This window comes from Schistocerca serialis, chromosome 8 (assembly GCF_023864345.2).
Source record: "Schistocerca serialis cubense isolate TAMUIC-IGC-003099 chromosome 8, iqSchSeri2.2, whole genome shotgun sequence".
NCBI classification, from domain to species: Eukaryota; Metazoa; Arthropoda; class Insecta; order Orthoptera; family Acrididae; genus Schistocerca; species Schistocerca serialis.
Genome location: NC_064645.1, coordinates 148,032,492 through 148,053,137, shown reverse-complemented (window position 1 = coordinate 148,053,137; position 20,646 = coordinate 148,032,492). Strand labels below are relative to the sequence as shown.

General features: G+C 40.8%; 1 protein-coding gene across 1 annotated transcript in view; it reads left to right on the top strand.

The window, feature by feature from the left end:
- Positions 1 to 20,646, top strand: part of LOC126416448 (odorant receptor coreceptor-like) — a 72,761-nt gene that overhangs the window by 14,938 nt on the left and 37,177 nt on the right. The window contains exons 3-4 of the mRNA XM_050084173.1: positions 9,545 to 9,688; positions 13,703 to 14,208. Of these exons, the coding sequence (XP_049940130.1) occupies positions 9,545 to 9,688; positions 13,703 to 14,208 (650 nt within the window). The remainder of the gene's footprint in view (positions 1 to 9,544; positions 9,689 to 13,702; positions 14,209 to 20,646) is intronic.

Genomic DNA, 20,646 nt, shown 5'->3' with positions numbered 1-20,646 from the left:
GGTAGATCACATGACTAATGAGGAGATATTGAACAGTATTGGGGAGAAGAGGAGTTTGTGGCACAACTTGACTAGAAGATGGGATCGGTTGGTAGGACATGGTCTGAGGCATTAAGGGATCACAAATTTAGTATTGGAGGGCAGCATGGAGGGTAAAAATCGTAGAGGGAGACCAAGATCTGAATACACTACGCAGATTCAGAAGGATGTAGGTTGCAGTAGGTACTGGGAGATGAAGAAGCCTGCACAAGATACAGTAGCATGGAGAGCTACATCAAACCAGTTTCAGGACTGAAGACCACAACAACAACAACAACAACAACTTTCAAATTTGATGCAAGAATTTGAAAATCATTATCAGGATCCTCAAAAAAATATTCAGAATTTTTATATTCATGAGACACCTTTTACAAACAACATAGATACGTTTCCATAAGATTTTCAAGTGGAATGAGTAGGCTATAGATGACAGTCTGAAATCCAGCTAAAAGATATATCTTCCCAGAGACAAATATCCGAAGATTCACGGGCATGCGTTATATACGTCATATTGTTGGGAAGCACGTACTTTTGTGAAAGTTATTTTCAAGAGTAAAGCACATTAAGAGTAAAAATAAAACCTGTAACTCAGCTGAACACCTTCAAAACTTTCTGAGAATTGGAACCACTTTGATCGAAGGTGATATGCGCTCATTAGTTTCCCAATTTCAAAGATAAATGTCTCATTAATTCTATGGTCTGTAATTACTTACACATAAAATTATTAATCAAATCTCGTACGTTAAATGTCAAATTAATTCCATCATGCTGTTTTAGAGTAAGGAACCATAAGTTAATAAAAAATTAATTTTCAGTTTTTCAAATAATTATAGACCGTATTTAAAATAATCTAATAACTAAGAGCTACAATTCTGTGTCAGAGGTTTCAGAGAATATATCAAGTATCGAACGGAGTGCAAATTACCCAGACTGTTTTCACTCAGTAGTTGAGAATGTGAATAACTATCACAACCAGCAACCGTAACAATAACTTCGTATGTTTCCGAAACGTTGTCTTGTGTACAGCCCACAAAATAATAAAAGTAAGATTTTGACTGAAAGTCTTAGGCACCACGACCTTTCACTATTGCAAGAACATGAAACGCCTACGATCTTATTTATTGTGAAGCTACCAGTTTCGGCGCTTCAGTGCGATATCTTCAGCCCTTAGTTCATTCTAAAGGCAGTTGACAGTTACAGATAGTCTGCGTAAACCAGTTATATTGCCCAATGATGCAGCGATATGTGGATAGTGATAACCCCTTCAGCGTCAACGAAAGGAAGATGACGCATTGAAGTGCGGAAACAGGTAGGTACACAATAAATAAGATCGTAAGGACGCCTGTAGGCGTTTCATTTCCTTACAATAAAAGTAAATGTTCGTAGTTCATGCGATAAAACAGAAGCAACAACCGTGAGGCTTTAATTCATTATTTCCTTACTGCGATTTCGCCGACAGTATCCACAAGTACCACTGAACATACTTTTTGATTACTCTGTGGATGAATAATTCGACGCTAATAAAACCAACCCATTTTAGGTATTCTTCACCATAAAAGTTGTACTCGTTTAACGTCAAATATTTAACACATGTTACTCATTTGCAAAGTAACCAGACGTTTCAAGCTATTTTATACACGGGAGTTCGACACATTAAAAGAACGGGGCTGCTTTCTGATTTAAAAAGTATTTGCTCAATTTATTATTAGTAGAAGCAAAACTTGATTACCAAGAATAAAACTGTTTTACTTGCTATACTTTCGTTAAAGAATAATAAGAACGGATATTTTTTGGGGGGGTGGGGGGAGGGGCATCAATCGGGTGAGAAGCTTGATGCAGGTTTCCACTATTTCCTCTCCTACGCGAACGTAAGAGCAGAACTTATACCCGAAGTCCTCGACTATATGTCGGATTTCTTCTAGTCTGTATAGGTAAAAAAACCAAGACACATTCATAGGATTTGCCAACAAGTATAAAGCATTGAACAATGTAAAGTGGTGAACGGCTGTTGGCAAATCCGACAACAATAGGGGTAAGCTGTAGGGAAAGACGGGTAATGCATAATATGTACAAGAGCAAAGACGGAACGATAAGATTGGAAGACCAAAGATAAAGAGATCAGATTAAAAGAGCGTAAGACAGGAATGTAGTCTTTCGCCCCTACTCTTCAATCTATACATCGAATATCCCATGACGAAAATAAAAGAAAGGTTCAGGAGAGGGGTTAAAATTCAAGGTGAAAGGATGTCAATGAAAAGATTCGCTGATGACACTACTATTCCAAGTGAAAGCGAAGAGGAATCTGTGAACGGAATGAACAATCTAATGAGTACGGAATATAGACTGAAAGTAAATCGAAGAGGGACGAAAGTAATTAGAAGTAGCATAAGTGAGAACAGCGAGAAACTTAACATGAGAAATGGTGACCACAAAGTAGATGAAGTTACTGAATTCTGCTACCTAGGCAGCAGAATAAACCTTGACGAATGGCGCAAGAAGGACATAAAAACAGACTAACACTTGTAAAAAGGTAATTACTGGCAAAGAGAAGTCTACTAATATCAATTTGAGTAAGAAATTTTTTGAGAATGTACGTTTGGAGTACAGTATTGCATGTCATTGAAATATGGACTAGGAGAAAACCGAAACAGAAGAGAATCGAAGCATTTGGGATGTAGTGGTGTAGACGAATGTTGAAAATTAAGTGGACTGATAAGAGTCGGTGAGGAGAAGAATATATGAATAACACTGACAAGAAAAAGAGACACGCTGTCAGGACATCTGTGAAGACATAATGAAATAAGTTCCATGGTACTAACGGATCTGTAGAGGATAAGAACTGTAGAAGAAGACAGGTACTGGAATACATTCAGCGCATAATTAAGGACGTACGTTGCAAAGCCTACGTTGAGGTGCAAGGGTTGGCACAGGAGAAGAATTCGTGGCGAGCCGCATCAAACCAGTCAGATGCACGACTATTAAAAAATATAAATGAATAGAAGTCTCCGTACCGGTTTCTCGCTCCTTGGCTCCGTCCAGTACCACCGAACGTAATCAAGATGTTGTCTTGCCACACTTCTTCTTCCTGTTACTTCTTCACTTGAACGTTTCCATTATATTACCTTCATCATCTTTCATCGGACAGTCTTCTCGTATCTTATAAGTCCGTTTCACTTTTCAGCTGCTTTCTTAAACCTAACATCTCAAAAGCTTTGATTCTATTCTTTCCGAATAACCGAAAATCCATGTTTCACTTGCTCACAATGCTGCCTTCGAAACGTACATACTCATAGATATGTTCTTCAAATTAAGGCCTATTTTTCATTCTACAAGACACCTGTTAGCGAGAAATACCCCTTTGCCTTTGTTGGCGTGGTTCTTATATCCTCGTTGCTCCGTCCGCCACGTGTTATTATGATACGAAGGTACATAATTCCTTCAAGTCGTTTACTACAAAGCTCCTCAGTTTTGATGTTCAACTCATCTATTATTCTGTTGCTCCTCATAACATTTGTATTCCGTTTGTTTGCTCTAAAATCAAACTCTGTGATCATTAGACTGTACAGTACACCCTAAATGCTCTGTCATTCCTCCTCCCTTTCACTGAGAGTATTAATACTTTCATCAGAGAATTTAATAATTAACATCCTGTCACTTAAATTTTAATTCCGATAGAGAAAGCTCCTTTTATTTTCGTTACGGCGTCTTAGATGTATAGGTTTCAGTATTAGGAGTGAAAGATTGAAAATGCATGTCTGTCTTACCCCCATTTTAAACCGAGCACTTCTCTCTCGTTTTTTCCATTCTCATTGCACATTTTTGGTTGTTGCACATACTGCATACTACGTTTCTCCCGCTGTAGTTCATATCTACTTAGTATTCTGAGGATTTGAAAAACCATTTGCTCCTTGATGTTATCGAACACATTTTCAAGGTCAACAAATCCTAGGAAAGTGTCTTGATTTTTATTTGTGTTCTCCCCATTGTCAACCGCAAGGCGAGACTGCCCTCTCGAGCCTTACAGCCAACTGTTGGACTTCTAACAGACATTCAATGTTTTTCTATCATTCTATGTATTATTATTATCAGCAACGTTTAAGCGTGAGTTGTTAGGCTGACTGTGTGATAGTTCACATATTTATTCCCTTTGCTATCTTCGAGATTGCATGGATGATGTTCTTCCGAAAGTCTGCTGGTATGTCACTCGTAGCTACATAGTTTCGACAGGCTACCTTGCCCCCATAATTTTAGAAACTTATACAAGATTTAAGTTTTCCGTGCGGAACTTAAAGTCGGAGGACAAAACTATTTTCTAGACATGCGGCAGTTGAAAAAGACCTACCAGCTGCTAAACGCATAACGAAGAAGAAGAATTGAAGACCTAAGATTAAGCCTAATATCAACTTTTTAAATTTCTGAGCCATGAGAGTTTTCTTGTTCTGTGTGCATACCTCTTGACTATTCACCTTGCAGCGTTAGTAACAAAGGTAAAACTCTGAAGCCCTTTTTCGAATGTTTGTTTACAAAGGTTGGTCTGGCTGTATTGGTCCTGTTTAATACTCACACCACTGAGACAAAAAGAAAGGGTGATGTAGATATTTGGGTCAATCCCATACTATTTTAGTGATTTGAGTTCTTTCACAAGTCTTCGGTGACAGATAGAATCTCTGTGACACCCTGCAAAAAAAAATTGCATAAATTGGGTTTTATATGAATTTTGAGACTCAGTTAGCCCCTCTCTGTACGAAAATACACTGCAATCCTCCTTACGAAGTATCCGCGGAGGTTGGAAGAAAGCATTGCTGACGCCTGTCAGCAAGAAAGTTTTCAGAAGTAATCCACAAAACTACTGTCCAATATCATTCACGTACATTTGTTTTATAGTCTTAGAAAGTTATCTGAGCACTAGGGTAATAAAGTATTTCGAACAGAATGACCTCATTGTCAATCAGCACGGTTTCAGAAAGCATCACTCACACGAATCTAAAGTTTCACGTATCTTAGACGACATCCTTAAAGTAATGAGGTGGATCTTATCTCATACCGCTGGTGTTGCAATCTCACCAGCCAACTGCAGCATACTTTGTGAGTTCTGATCATTAATAATTTTATAAAAAATTTAACGAATTTCTTTTCTTACAGGTTTTCTCATGGTTTACCGATAATGGTGTGGGCAGAGAAGCTCTGTCGTTACATTCGACAGATTTCAAGCTGCGGCCAATGGAAACCCTTGCACATAGACTTGGAGGAGAAAAGGTGCCTTTTGCCGAAATAATTACTGTGAACCACTTTCAGATTTCGTACTCAGACTTAAAATATCACTCCCACATGGTGCGGCTGTGACCAATAGTCAGACACTTGGTCACAAACTCTGAGTATTTCACCTGGCTTTTAGATCTTACCTTGCCAAAAAGGATTTCTTCCAATATCTCGTACAGTGCAGTTTCTTTTACAGAACACAGGCTGCCCTCCTGAACACTTGCTCTGCAGAGACAGGACTCTGGGGCTTCCCTGTTCTACAAACGCTAAAGGATGGCTTTCAGGGCCACAAATTTTTATGACACTGTGATCCTCCTAAGTTAATTTCCTTGTCACAAGCCAGCTGAAAAACGTCCCAAGGCTGCAGAAAATAATAACTCATAAAACGAAAGGAGAATAAGAAGTGAGTGGCAACGCAGTCATCAGCAGTAGTGAATACTGTCTGCTGTTTTCATGAAGCGTTTAAGTATGAACTATACAGACTGTTGGGATGTTCATATTCATCACAAAATAGGTTGCGTGACAGTTTCATAGAAAACATATGCCTTCATTTGAAACGAAAGATCTGAGACTCTACTTCCCAAAAACAGCATTGTGTAGAAGTGTAACTATGAGCAGTAGAAAAAGTTGAAAAGAAGAAAACTGTAGCCTTTCAGACTTTTTCAGAAACAGTTGAAAATTTAGTGGAACGATAAACTGAGAAATGAAGAGCTCTCACACGGTATTAGCGGGGGTACTATATCGTTAGGCAAATGCCGTGTGAGTAATGCGCCACAGGTAATATGCATATTTGATTATTCTGGTGGGTATATTGTGCCATAGACTATACTAGATATCATACACTCCTCATGATGTCATTTTACTTAAACCAACACCTATGTCACGTGACTCGGGGCACGAAACCGAGCATGTCATTACGCATTTATAGTGCTCAATTTATGACGTTTTTGTTACAGATCAAATGCTGTTCTTTTTAATACATGCAGAAGTAAAGACGTTCACATATGCTTAGATTAGAAAGTTGTTTCGTATCCTACAGATTAGGTAAAGTGACGAAAATCTCAGTTGTGTGAGTGAATTACCTTAAAATACTTGCAGAGGTATTTACATAAGTTGTAAGTTAGTGTGGATGTTGGTCCTTGGATGTAAAACTTGGTGAATGATTAAGATTTTGAGACGATATAACATTAATATATAGCTCACTACGCCAGTATAATCAACGTTTTGTAATATATTACGCTTCCTATCTTGATATCGTTTCGTTATCTGTACTGGATTAAGCAAAAGTCAGAAAGCAAACGTACTTGTTTTGTGTAAATACCTGACATTATGCCCATAAACGAATTTACTTTCATACCAAAGCTTACTGAAGCATTTACACATATTGGAACCGTTAGAAAAATGATGCTGCGTTCGGAATTGTTATTTTGTCTTCCACTTATGTGGAAGCGGTGAACTACAAGAATTCACAGTGAAAAAAAACTATTCACTAAAGAACAGCCGTTCTGTCGCTTTTTAGAACAACTTTCAATACGTTTCAACTTGACACATGTAAAAACCATAACCACTGCTTTATTAACGGGTATTTCGAGAAAGTAGGTTAACTGCACTACTGCATGTGTAAGAGTAGTACTACAGTTCGTTGACTTGTCAAAATAAATATTTGATTTCAACTCTAAACGGCAGAAACTGTAACTGTCAGCTCCGCTTCACACAACGCGTAATGACATAAAGACGGCTTCCTGCCCAAAGTCAAGTGACTTAGATATTGGTTTCAAATATTAACACAGCAGGGGTAGGGACATGCGCGGTCTATGTTATATACGGTCTATGTGTTGTGCTCACCATGCCTTTGTTTACATTTCCTGCTCCGTGGCTGTTAGGGGAGAAATGAGGGAATAGTTTATTCTTGACGCAGTGACTGGAGAAAGTGATTTTAGAATGACTAACTCCCAATAGAGAGCTTATAACTTATTGTTTATTTGTCAACAACTTTTTATATTGGCATAGATATTTGCTTTTAAGGTGAATGTATAAAAGGCGAGAAATAAAAATTGATTTCCCTGTACCATTTCGTGGTGCTAAAGGGAGTGGATAACCCATGTGAACAACCAGTCGTTGTAAAGTGGTCGTGCGACTAAGAACCTGTGCCAAAGTCCAATTCCACTTACAATACAGCAGTTACCAACTATTATATATTAGCCAACAAGAAAGGGCATTGCACTCTGTACGACATTTTCCGTCATGTGGTTATTGACTTATTATAGAGACATTCTGTGGATTAAAGAATTTTATTTCAGTTATGGACAACCACCAGATCTTTACTGCATAAAGCTGTATGTAAAGCACACACACTATTATTAATTGTACTGCCCACAAATCAAAGAAAAGTCTTTTGAGGATGTCTTCCTATTTTCCTTAAGCTTTTCGTAAATGGTCTATATCCTGCGGTGCAGCCATTAATTTTTCTTGTTGTACTACCTGTGCTTTTAATTTTTATATTGATAAACATCATAGTGACATTATTTATAACCTGGAAGTTTTCCACAAACCACCTTTCTACATTTTTATCGTTGCACAGGTTTTCCACCTTAATATAGATCGCATAGGATTTGTCGGCCTTGAAAAGTGTTCATTAATGTGAAGTAATGCAATGCGTATGAAATTTTCAGTAAAACAAGTGTAAGCTATAGAGAATGACAATACTATACAAATAAGAACCATGAGAGAAAAACTACAGAAGTCTTTGTATTAAAAAGGTCGTATTCTCTCTTTGACCTCTAGTGCCTAGAATGTGTATCGCATAAGAAATGGTACAAAATAGAACGATTCAGGAGTGGCGTTAAAATTCATGGTGAAAGAGTATCAATAATAAGATTAGTTGATGGTACTGCTGCCTTCTGTGAAAGTATGGAAAAAACTTCGGAACCTGTTGAAAGGAATGAAGAGAGAATTTTGTTTTGTGTTGTCTGTGTTGACGTATCAAGTTCAATGGATTGACGAGCAGCAGGAACAAGATTAGCCACCACAAAGTAATGAAGGCATTCTGCTACGTTGGCAACAAAATATCGCATGATTAACGAAGTAAGGAGAACATAAGAAACAGCCCAACACATGTAATGGAAGCATTCCTCTCTATGGAAGTTGGTTGGTGCAAAACATATGCCACAATCTGAATAAAAAAATTGGGAGAATTACCTCCTGAACACAGCATTGCATGGAAGTGAACCATGAACTACGGAAAAAAACTGAGAAAGAAGGAGACCGAAGTCTTTCAGATAATGTGTGACAGATGGATATCAGACGTTAAGTGGACTAGTAAAGTAAGAAATGAGGAGCTCCTACGTGGAATCGGCGGGAGAAAAAATATGTGGAACACACTGGCAAGAAGAACATCTAGGCATGTAGGGCATAAGTTAAGAAGCATAAGTGATGAGGGAATAACGTCCATGGGAGGCGCAGAGGGTACAAATCGTACGGGAAGACAGCGATTGGAATAAATAATTGAGAGTTTTGTACAGGAAGGCAGCGTTTAGAATAAGTAAGTGAATTCCTTAGGTGCGAGTATTAATGTGTGATAAAAAGATTGACGCAAGCATACAGCAGAATGTTGTGTCATATCAAAGAAAATAATTCATTTACTTTTTAATGGTAGAGAAGTATTTACTGCTGATAATGATCTTTATCGACAGGATATTAAGATCTAATTAATTACTTATAAATTATGTAAATAGTTTATAGAAACTAGAATTAATTCAGGGTACAATATCGAGGCGTGAATAATTATGTTGTTATCCCTCTTTAATGATGATAAATATGCATTTGGTCTCTATAGCCCTGATTATTCGCAAACTAAATTGATAGAAATATTTTGCTTTACATAATGTCGAACATGACATCATAAATCGGGTTAAAAATGGTTGCCCTAAATTGTTTTCGACCTCAGTCATCAACTTCCAGCTGAAAACCACAAAGCACAATGCGTGATCCTCACGTACGACTGATATTGATTCTGATTTTTGTTGCACATCTCTTTACGCTCTCTGTATGCGCTTCTGTTGCTAGTAGCTTCTCGAACACAACAGCACGAACTACATTATTCATCAGCTTATAGCTGTCCCAGGTTTACCGAATTACTAAAAAAAAAAAAGTGTGCAGTCAAGCACTGGCATTACGCTCTTTTCTCCATGTCTTCCATAGTGTTTAAAAAGTCTCCTGTTTATATTTTGTATTGTTTGCATTGCAGATAGTGTCGATTCTAGTACGGCAGAACCGAGTTCAGCAGCTGGTGGTGGATGTGCTGAACATGAGGAAGCGGTTCACAGAAGACAGCGCAGACCTACGCAGGTCCTACCACAGGCGCTCGATGATCGTCTGCGTTGTTTGGATGGTATGACTTAAGACAGTTACGATATACTAGTTGTAATTAGCTATATAAAACTGTACGCATTGCACCTCTCGTGAGATTAAAAACATTTTTAATTTTGTGAGTGTCCATAGTATCCAGTCGTCAGCCAGCGGTTTCCAACGGTAAATCCTAAATACACTGGTACCCAAAATTAAAGCAACAATCCGCCAATTCCAGTCGTGTGGCTATTTCATGATATAACCACAGAAACTGTCAACCAGATGAAACTTCCTGGCAGATTAAAACTGTGTGCCCGACCGAGACTCGAACTCGGGACCTTTGCCTTTCGCGGGCAAATGCTCTACCATCTGAGCTACCGAAGCACGACTCACGCCCGGTCCTTACAGCTTTACTTCTGTCAGTATCTCGTCTCCAACCTTACAAACTTTACGGAAGCTCTCCTGCGAACGTTGCAGAACTAACACTCCTGAAAGAAAGGATATTGCGGAGACATGGCTTAGCCACAGCTAGGCCATTGTATTGAATTCCTTAACGATTTCCGGAATGGAATATCCCATGCGTCTAACTTCTAGTACCATTCCGCGTTCAGAGTCTGTTAATTTCCGTCGTGCACGTCGGACACCTTTTCACATTAATCTCAATACACTGCCCATTTATGTCTTGGGTACGCGATACTACTGCCATATTCGTATGTGCATGTTGTTGTCCCACTAGTTTATAACCTGTGTGTAGAGCCAAGCACTACCGGATGCAAGCTTGATGCTGAAGAGTAAAGAGAGACAGCGCTGTTGTTCACAGCATATACCGTGAAGGAGTTCAACACCTTAGTTTTCATTTCCACTGTTGTGCAGATAAGTATTTTTAGCAGATAAATGGCTTTAGTAAATAAAATTGTTTTAACTGACAATTCGCAATTTTTCACAACATAATTTTTATTGATGTAAGTTCACAAGGTTGGTGACTGAACATACAAACGAAAGGTAACAACAACGAAAAAAGTCTCCTGATTGAGGCAAAGAAAATTTCACTTCCTATTTTCCAGAAAGGTTCGTGGTAACATACTCACACACTAGTAACAATCCAATTCCGCGACGAAGACGTAACCTTCGACGGTTTACAGTACACGAGATCGACATCCGGCGTGAACTGAACTTCGGGCCTGATTCTAGCCTCTATTTAGCTGTCTCCAGCCAGTCAGATTTCGGCGTAGTGATACATCCTGCAGGCAGTGGCTCGAGCTCCCCCTGAAGGAAGTAGTGCTCGGAAGGTCTGTTTCGATTATCTTGTGTGTAAATAGCCGGTGTTTGTCATGGTGCTTTTGGGTACGCCTTTGGTCATAGACAACCTCGTCCTCTGTGTTGTTACATGGGTTGCCGTCCCTCAGCGGCTACCTAGGCTCCGGTATAACAAAAATGAAATATAATTATTCTACAACTAGCCAGCAGTGACCATGGGTCCCTTACACCAGAACGTTGAGGATAATGTACGTGAACAACTTCCGAAATTTTGTCTGTGGAACTTGGTTTCCCTCTCTACATCGGAAACATTGACACCAGCAGATGCCCCACCTGTTCGACGCCATTGATACTTTTTAATCATCTGTGATGTTTGAGTATTTTGTAACTTTACATTATTTGCATTTGGTGTACATATGGTGAATCCATCACGTAGCATTAGTAATACATCTCATGGTTGCAACAAACTCACCTTAGTTCAAACAGAGCATGTAGCAGTTGACTGTGAAGGTTTCTATCTCTTAAAACGTCAATTATTGTTTTGATAAACTTTGTAATACCTCATTCGAAGATCGTAGCGATATTAGTAACAAATTGGCGGTTCCATATGGTTAGTCTCTTATACCAAGTTTGTTACTGATACAACACCATGCTCGCCAAAAAATATATGATTTAAATGAGTTTTTGATTGTGATACATACAAAAAAAAGGGAGGTTTATAACACACGAAAGGAAGACTCGCTATGATGAAAACACGTCCTTTTTAACTGACGGTGGGTGCCGTATAGAGCTTGTCCATATAACACGACGTTGGATGTTGGAGGGGGTTATGGGGGAGCGAGGATTGCAGCACTGGGGGAATTCACTGCCATTATGTATTTTGTTACTCGTCTCTTACGGTCATTATGTTTCTTTTTTTTTTACGGGATGCTTCGATATCGACGGTAAATAAGCGTTCGTTGTGCTTCCCGACAATTGGCAAGAGGTCTCACAAGGGAACATCACTCAGTTCATTGATGTTTCAGTGGGCTTTAAGTTGTCCCATGCGTCTAGCTCCAACTACCATTCTGCTATCAGATTCTGTTAATTCACGTCGGACATCATTCCACGTGAATCAACTGAGTAAAAATGTCAGTTCCACCAATGCTTATACCTTGTGTACGCGATAACTCGGCCATCTGTGTATGTGCGTTTCACTATCCCATGACCTTTGTCACCTCAATGTATGCAGAAATAGTGTTAAAATATTTGTAGTTTTGAACATGTGTGTTCGTGTGTCTAAGATATAACGCACTCATATGACTCACTTCCTTTTTGCGTAAAATATGTGTTGTCGAACAGGTTGGACAGATATGACCGCTGCCCCATTCTATTCACGTTGTTCTCTGTGCAGTATACATAAATAAAAATTTCAAAATCCATAAACATGATGTAAGGCAAAATTGAAAATTTCATATACAGGTAGTAGGGACATCAGCTTGCAAAAATTCCATTACAAATAGTGAGAAACGAATTTACAGTAGTCTTCATGTACGATGAGATTTAGTTCATATTTCTCACTTTTTAGTAAAACTCTAATGTCATGTGCTGTCTACAGCACCTTTAGAACCCGTGAAGCACAAGACTAAATAAGGATGTGGAAAATATTTTACTGCAAGCTCTCTAGTAGATGAAGTGAATCGAGCGCACACACACACACACACACACACACACACACACACACACACACACACACAATCGTGTGAGAGAGTGCAGTTACATTATAGAACATAATTCTATCATCTCAACAAGAAAGTAGCAGAACCTGTCACAAAACGTAAAAGTGAATAAAACAAAAAGAAAAGACAACTAAATAACGTGAGGCGATTTTGATAGATCTTCAATGTGCCATTGCCTTGAAGTGGTGTACTTTGGTAACACGCATCGTAGCAAATCGAACCGATAAACAATGGATTTTCGAGATGTCACTTTGCTAGTTCATCACCACGGTATATTTTCATAGAACTTCAAGTATGAGCTTCAACTGAAAACCAATAAAACTTCTCCAAACTCTGTGCTGAGAGAAGATGGCGTGCATGTGACTCAAGTGGCGTTCTTCTATGTCACTGGTCTACGTTTAGACGCACATACGGAGAATTTGTCATGCTCAATATTGGCCTAACGTTCGTAATTACTCCCCACTGCTTTCTTCCACGCTGTTCCGTCGGAATAACGTTCGAACGTACGGTCCGCGTGGCGACTGCTTAAGGTGGTTGCAGCGGAGCGTAGTGGTCGACAGACAAACGTTTGGGCGACTGTTTAAAAGCGGCACACTCATATGTCGGAACTGCAAAGTGTCAGAATTATGGCCCAAATTTTGTCCCGGAATAGACGGTAAGAGTGCGGTTTTGTCAAATTATGTGGTCAAGTTCGTAACGTTACCTCGTCAGTATCATCGTGTTGGCTTGGCGAGGGTGACTCCAGCCAGCGGAAGTTCGCCAAAGTTCCATACTGTTGCAACACAATCACATTCTGCATTACGCACGTAAGAGGAACAGTGTGTTCCTGCACATTTATGGAGTGTTGAAAGGTGATAGAATACTTAATGAGTCACACGCCATAAAGAGGTTCACTTAGCCCCCAACAACGGCTCCACAAGAACACAAAAACAGCAACAGTTTATAGTTTTGCAACAATGATTTTCTCTATGAAAGACTAAGCGCAGCTTTTGACACCTGCTCCCATAATTGCCTTGTAACTGCAAGAGCATTTACCGCATATTCTTGTACCTCTTACGCACAGCTTCAACTCTATTTTGCAGATTTTCCCTCTGGTTGGCATGCCGATGTGGTTTGTAGAACCTGCCCTGGCCAAGACGCTGATAACAACGCCTGAAAACACCACAATAGTCATACGGAAAACTCCGCTCCTTATCTGGATGCCTATAGACACGCAGACGCATCCAAACTACGAAATAACGTACGTCTTTCAGCTCTTCATGCTCGCTACAGTGGTACAGGTGAACGTCGTAGTTGACCTTTTCTTCGCCTGCTTAATGGTCAATGTAACAGCCGACATCGCTATACTGAACAACATCATCGCAAACATGCGCCTGCATAAAGAAGATGGGCTCGTGAAGAAGTCTGCAGAAGGAGACAAGATATCTACTGCATGGGAAATCACGTACAAGAGCAAGAAGCCGGTGGCCGAGAAAGGTGAACCGTATGACGAGAATGCAGCCGTGCAGACACAGTACGACGCCGAGCCTAGCACACAACTCTACAGGACGTTAGTGAAGAACATTCAGCACCATCAAATTATAATGTCGTAAGTAGATTTGGGCCTAATTATTTTTACAGTCTTTTACATTTAAACAGTCATCGTTAACCTGACTTACTTTCCTGTTTGACTTATTTAGTGAATGATCAGAGTGACTTAATTAGGATACCGAAGGTCTGATATACTTCCCTGCAAGTCGTCCCCCTAGAAAAATATGTAACATATTAACAGTGACGTAAGGCTATATGGCTGTGATGTTTTGTCTTTGTCATACCGATGTACATTTCAGAAGGTTACTTTTGAATACAATGTGGGTGTGAACAGTGATCAATGCGTTACAAATATTTACTATCAGAAACAGTCCTGATCACAATTTATTTATTACGGTGACCGGTTTCGAACACTACTGTGGTTACCTTCAGACCTACAAGCCGAAAACAAAGCTTTAATTAGAGGGCTACACACATTATAGAAAATACATAAAGTTACAAAGGTATAAAACGATGAATTACCAATGAGTATGAACCTCCTTCTGGTGGTAAATCACTAATAGAAAAACCAGTGCACGTCTTACTATATGTAATGGAGGTTCCGCCCACTTCTGGCGGAATTCCACTTTCGCAACAACTTCGTTAGAAAGAAGCCTGCTGCCACATCTTTGGACTGGCGTTTATCCTCACCATGGCAACCACTAGTTAGCCCATCGACTTTACAACAACTTCAGTGGAAAGAAGCCTGCTGCCACACTTTGAACGGCGTCCAACTTGACCATCGCAACCAATGGTTCAAAATGGTTCACTAACAGCCCTTGAGAGGGCAACACATGTACTGTTAAAATGAAGTTCGTTTATCCTATATGTTTAAATATTTTTAACGCTTCTTAATTGACAATAGCTGTTTAACAAGCTAAGTTTAGTGTGTGTTTAATTTCCTTTCTTGGCAATGTTCTTTTAACTAAGAAATGTTGCATTGTTCAAATGGTTCAAATGGCTCTGAGCACTATGGGACTTAACATCTGAGGTCATCAGTCCCCTAGAACTTAGAACTACTTAAACCTAACTAACCTAAGGACATCACAAACATCCATGCCCGAGGCAAGATTCGAAGCTGCGACCGTAGTGGTCGCGCGGTTCCAGACTGTGGCGCCTAGAACCGCTCGGCCACTAAGGTCGGCCTTTTGCATTGTTATTCGACCTACAACCCATTGGTTAGCAATGACATCATTGCGTCAGAAGTGGGCGGAGCTGCCATTGTATATAGTTTACTGGTTTTCCCAGTAGTGATTTATCACCAGAAGGAGGTTCTTACTCATTGATAATTCATCGTTTTATAGCTTTGTAACATTATTTATTTTCTTTCATGTATGTAGCCCTCTAATTAAAGCTATGTATACGACTTGTAGGACAGAAGATGACCACAGTACTGGTCGAAACCGGTCACCGTAATAAATAAATTGTGATCAAGATTGTTTCTGATAGTAAAAACTTCAGAAGGTGGTTTGGCGTAAGGTATTATACACGATCCAGTCATATTAATGCGTTCACCTCCTCTGTTCGCGGTTAATGTACGATAACCACACACATATAGCAGGTGGCAGCACCAGCAGTGCAGGGTATGTAGAGCGTGTCGAGGGGATTCGGAAACAGTGCAGTTCGTGTCGTAATGCAAGAACGAAGCGATTTATCTGACGACCGAAAGTGCATTACCACTGGCTTTCGGGCCAAGGGTGGGCGTATTTCCGAGACGGCTATGTCTGTAAACTGTTCTCGAGCCGCCGTGACTGAAGTACACTGTGCTTTGCTAAATGTTGCTATGCAAAACTGATGCCGAAGCGAGTGCGATGCACAATGGGCTATAGATGACTTGGGTGAACGTGATCCTCGGAGATGTGTACGGGCGAACAGACGTGCAACTGTTGAGCAACTGACCGACCAGGTAGAACTGTAAATGTCGTGTGACTATGGCCTCCCGTCGGGTAGACCGTTCGCCGGGTGCAAGTCTTTCAATTTGACGCCACTTCAACGACTTGCCAGTCGATGGGGATGAAATGATGATGAGTAGGACAACACAACAGCAGTCCCTGAGCGGATTACCCAGCCGGTAATCGAAGCCGGGCCCTTAGGACTGACATTCTGTCGTGCTGACCAAGCAGCTACCGGGGGCGGGCGCCGTCCAGGTGAATCAAGATGCTACCAACAGCGTCTCCTCAACGATCGTTCAGAGGAGGTTCCTGCGTGTAGGCTAGCACAATAGCCGCCTGTTTAATGCATGCATGCGGAGTGCTGCTTATCAGCGACGAACGCAGCTGGACGTCCACAGAGTGGCGACAGGTGGCCTTTCCAGGTCAATCACGTTGTGTGCCCCACCGATCAGGCGGCTGTTGGCACGCACGGCGTGATTTTGAAAACACACACTACGACTATCGTCTGAACGTTACGGGCCTGAAGGGGAATGCTTTCGTGGCTTTCCCTACGTGATCTCGTCATTCTGGAAGGCACAATGGATCAACACAAGTGCACATCTATCCTTGTGTGACGTCGCTGTCATTCGTTACGTCATATCTATATATATATACAGGGTGTTTAAAAAATGACCGGTATATTTCAAACGGCAATAAAAACTAAACGAGCAGCGATAGAAATACACCGTTTGTTGCAATATGCTTGGGACAACAGTACATTTTCAGGCGGACAAACTTTCGAAATTACAGTAGTTACAATTTTCAACAACAGATGGCGCTGCATGTGATGTGAGAGATATAGAAGACAACACAGTCTGTGGGTGCGCCATTCTGTACGTCGTCTTTCTGCTGTAAGCGTGTGCTGTTCACAACGTGCAAGTGTGCTGCAGACAACATGGTTTATTCCTTAGAACAGAGGATTTTTCTGGTGTTGGAATTCCACCGCCTAGAACACAGTGTTGTTGCAACAAGACGAAGTTTTCAACGGAGGTTTAATGTAACCAAAGGACCGAAAAGCGATACAATAAAGGATCTGTTTGAAAAATTTCAATGGACTGGGAACGTGATGGATGAACGTGCTGGAAAGGTAGGGCGACCGCGTATGGCAACCACAGAGGGCAACGCGCAGCTAGTGCAGCAGGTGATCCGACAGCGGCCTCGGTTTTCCGTTCGCCGTGTTGCAGCTGCGGTCCAAATGACGCCAACGTCCACGTATCGTCTCATGCGCCAGAGTTTACACCTCTATCCATACAAAATTCAAACGCGGCAACCCCTCAGCGCCGCTACCATTGCTGCACGAGAGACATTCGCTAACGATATAGTGCACAGGATTGATGACGGCGATATGCATGTGGGCAGCATTTGGTTTACTGACGAAGATTATTTTTACCTGGACGGTTTCGTCAATAAACAGAACTGGCGCATATGGGGAACCGAAAAGCCCCATGTTGCAGTCCCATCCTCCCTGCATCCTCAAAAAGTACTGGTCTGCGCCGCCATTTCTTCCAAAGGAATCATTGGCCCATTTTTCAGATCCAAAACGATTACTGCATCACGCTATCTGGACATTCTTCGTGAATTTGTGGCGGTGCAATCTGCCTTAGACAACACTGCGAACACCTCGTGGTTTATGCAAGATGGTGCCCGGCCACATCGCACGGCCGACGTCTGTAATTTCCTGAATGAATATTTCGATGATCGTGTGATTGCTTTGGGCTATCCGAAACATACAGGAGGCGGCGTGGATTGGCCTCCCTATTCGCCAGACATGAACCCCTGTGACTTCTTTCTGTGGGGACACTTGAAAGACCAGGTGTACCGCCAGAATCCAGAAACAATTGAACAGCTGAAGCAGTACATCTCATCTGCATGTGAAGCCATTCCGCCAGACACGTTGTCAAAGGTTTCGGGTAATTTCATTCAGAGACTACGCCATATTATTGCCACGCATGGTGGATATGTGGAAAATATCGTACTATAGAGTTTCCCAGACCGTAGCGCCATCTGTTGTTGAAAATTGTAACTACTGCAATTTCGAAAAATTTGTCCGCCTGAAAATGTACTGTTGTCCCAAGCATATTGCAACAAACGGTGTATTTCTATCGCTGCTCGTTTAGTTTTTATTGCCGTTTCAAATATACCGGTCATTTTTTAAACACCCTGTATATATATATATATATATATATATATATATATATATATATATATATATATATATATATATATTTCAATTTATCAGCATGCTTCTTTCTCTCAGGGATATTGTCTTTTCTTATCACTTTTACTTACGTGCATAAGTAAATATGAAACGGGTTCCTGAAGGGACTCAGTTATTCATGTACCAACATAATGACTAAAATATAGTTGCGGTTAACTGAATTGAATGTAATTTTGTTAATTTCTATCTTTTGATTGCAACGCAAGGCTTGAGGGAATTTCGATTGTTGCCGTGGAGCGGCTAAAATAAAACTTACTGAACTCATGGAATCTGTATAGTTTAACAACTGAACTTTAAGGTAAATTAATTATCTGTTGCAATTTAGAAAGGTTCTTACAACGCAGTATCTTGCATTTACATTTACTGTTAACACCTTGAAAAATAAATTAATACTTCGGCGCGTAATGGCCGACCAGAGGCTGCATCAGAAGATGAGCTTCTCGCAGCGCAAATTACTGAAGAAATGCTTATTAAAAATAGTTAGACACTGCGAGCATTTGAGGAGGCAACTATTACAAAGAAATTCATTTTGTAATAATAATAACAAGTTTATTTTAGCAGTAAATACGAATAGCTTACATAGAATATGTGTAGCCGCTCAATGGCTGCCTTCCGTATAGCGAAACAAAACAGTGTGTCCACCACAAAATACTCCCTTCCTCCTCGGCCGTACAATCGCGTCTCTTTCGATCCTTTTTTATTTTCATAGACGTTAAATAAAGATGCTATCGCTGCATATTAGTTGTTTCAAGAACGTTAACTATATCTTTTACACTAATTACATTCATAAAATACGTAAACTATGATTTACAACCGCTAAAAATGTCAATATTTATGTGACGTACCGTCACACTTGGACATCATATCCACACCCACATGCAGTTTGTTTTTCCTCGTCGCAATGGCATCTTCCAGCAGTACAATGCAACGTGTCACGCACCTCGCTGGATATTTGTGGGGGACGAAGAGCCCCAGGACGAGTTTACCGTACTCCGCTGACCACCAAACTCCCCGGCGTAAACCCAATTGAGAGTCTGTGGAATTACATTGTTGGGGCTGTAAGCGCCACGGATCGTCAACCGATAAACCTAGCGCACCCGACCACGGCCATGGAGTCGACAGGCTGCACATCCCTGTACGTACCTTCCAGGACGTCATCGACTTCCTTCCTGCACGCCTCGTAGCAGTGCGGGCTGCCAAAGCTGGTTAATCACGCTTTTGACAGGTGGTCCCAATAATGTGACTGGGCAGTGTAAATGCTTATCAAGAAGTTCGTAAACTCTATAAAATACGAAGAAACCGTCTGAAGTTAAATCAAATACAACAGCATAGTGCATACTAATACTCAACAGGGTTTTAATATTTCTTTTAGATAAACACTACACATTGTTTCTCAATTCCTCTGAAAAAATTTCTTTTACGAAACCATAATGGTTTCTGTCAGTCGTGTGAATTTGACGTGGTGTAATGACTGCCAGTTATCTCTCAATATTAGTAAGTGTAACCTACTGCCTATAACAAAGCGAAAATCCCCAGTCTTTGGAAGCGGTAACATCCGTCAAGTATCTGGGTGTGACTATTCGAAATGCTCTCAAATGGAACGATCAGATTAAACAAGTAACGGGTAAGGCGAACTCTAGATTGCGTTTTATTGATAGAATCCTGAAGCGATGCAGTCATTCAACAAAGGAAATTGCTTACAATACTTTAATTCGTCCAGTCTAAGGGTATTGTTGTCTGCACTGGACCCTTACCAATTGGGTCTGCTTCAGGAGACTGAGAAGGTGCAAAGAAGAGCGACAAGATTCGTGACTGGTACAGTTAGCCATCGCGAGAGCGTTACAAATCTCCTAGAAAGTTTGAAGTGGGACACACTTGCAGATAGACGACGCGCTAAACGGAAGGGGCTGCTCACTACATGCTAGGGTTGCGGGTTCGAATCCTGCCTGGGACATGGCTGTGTGTGATGTCCCTAGGTTAGTTAGGTTTAAGTAGTTCTAAGTCTAGTGGACTAATGACATCTCATGTTAAGTCCCATAGTGCTTAGCGCCATCTGAACCATTTTTTTGCTCACTAAATTCCCAAATCCAATCTTCGCCGAGGATGTAGAGCATATATTATTACCACCAACTTTCATATCGCGCAAGAATCACCATTCAAAGAGAAATTATAGCTCGTACTGAGGCGTTTCTCCCTCGTGCGATCCGAGAAAGGAACAGAGGGGGGTTGGGGGGGGGGGGGGGGAGGGAATGTGACTTTGGCGCGAATAGTGCCACACACCGCTTGCTGGCTAGCGGAGTACATATGT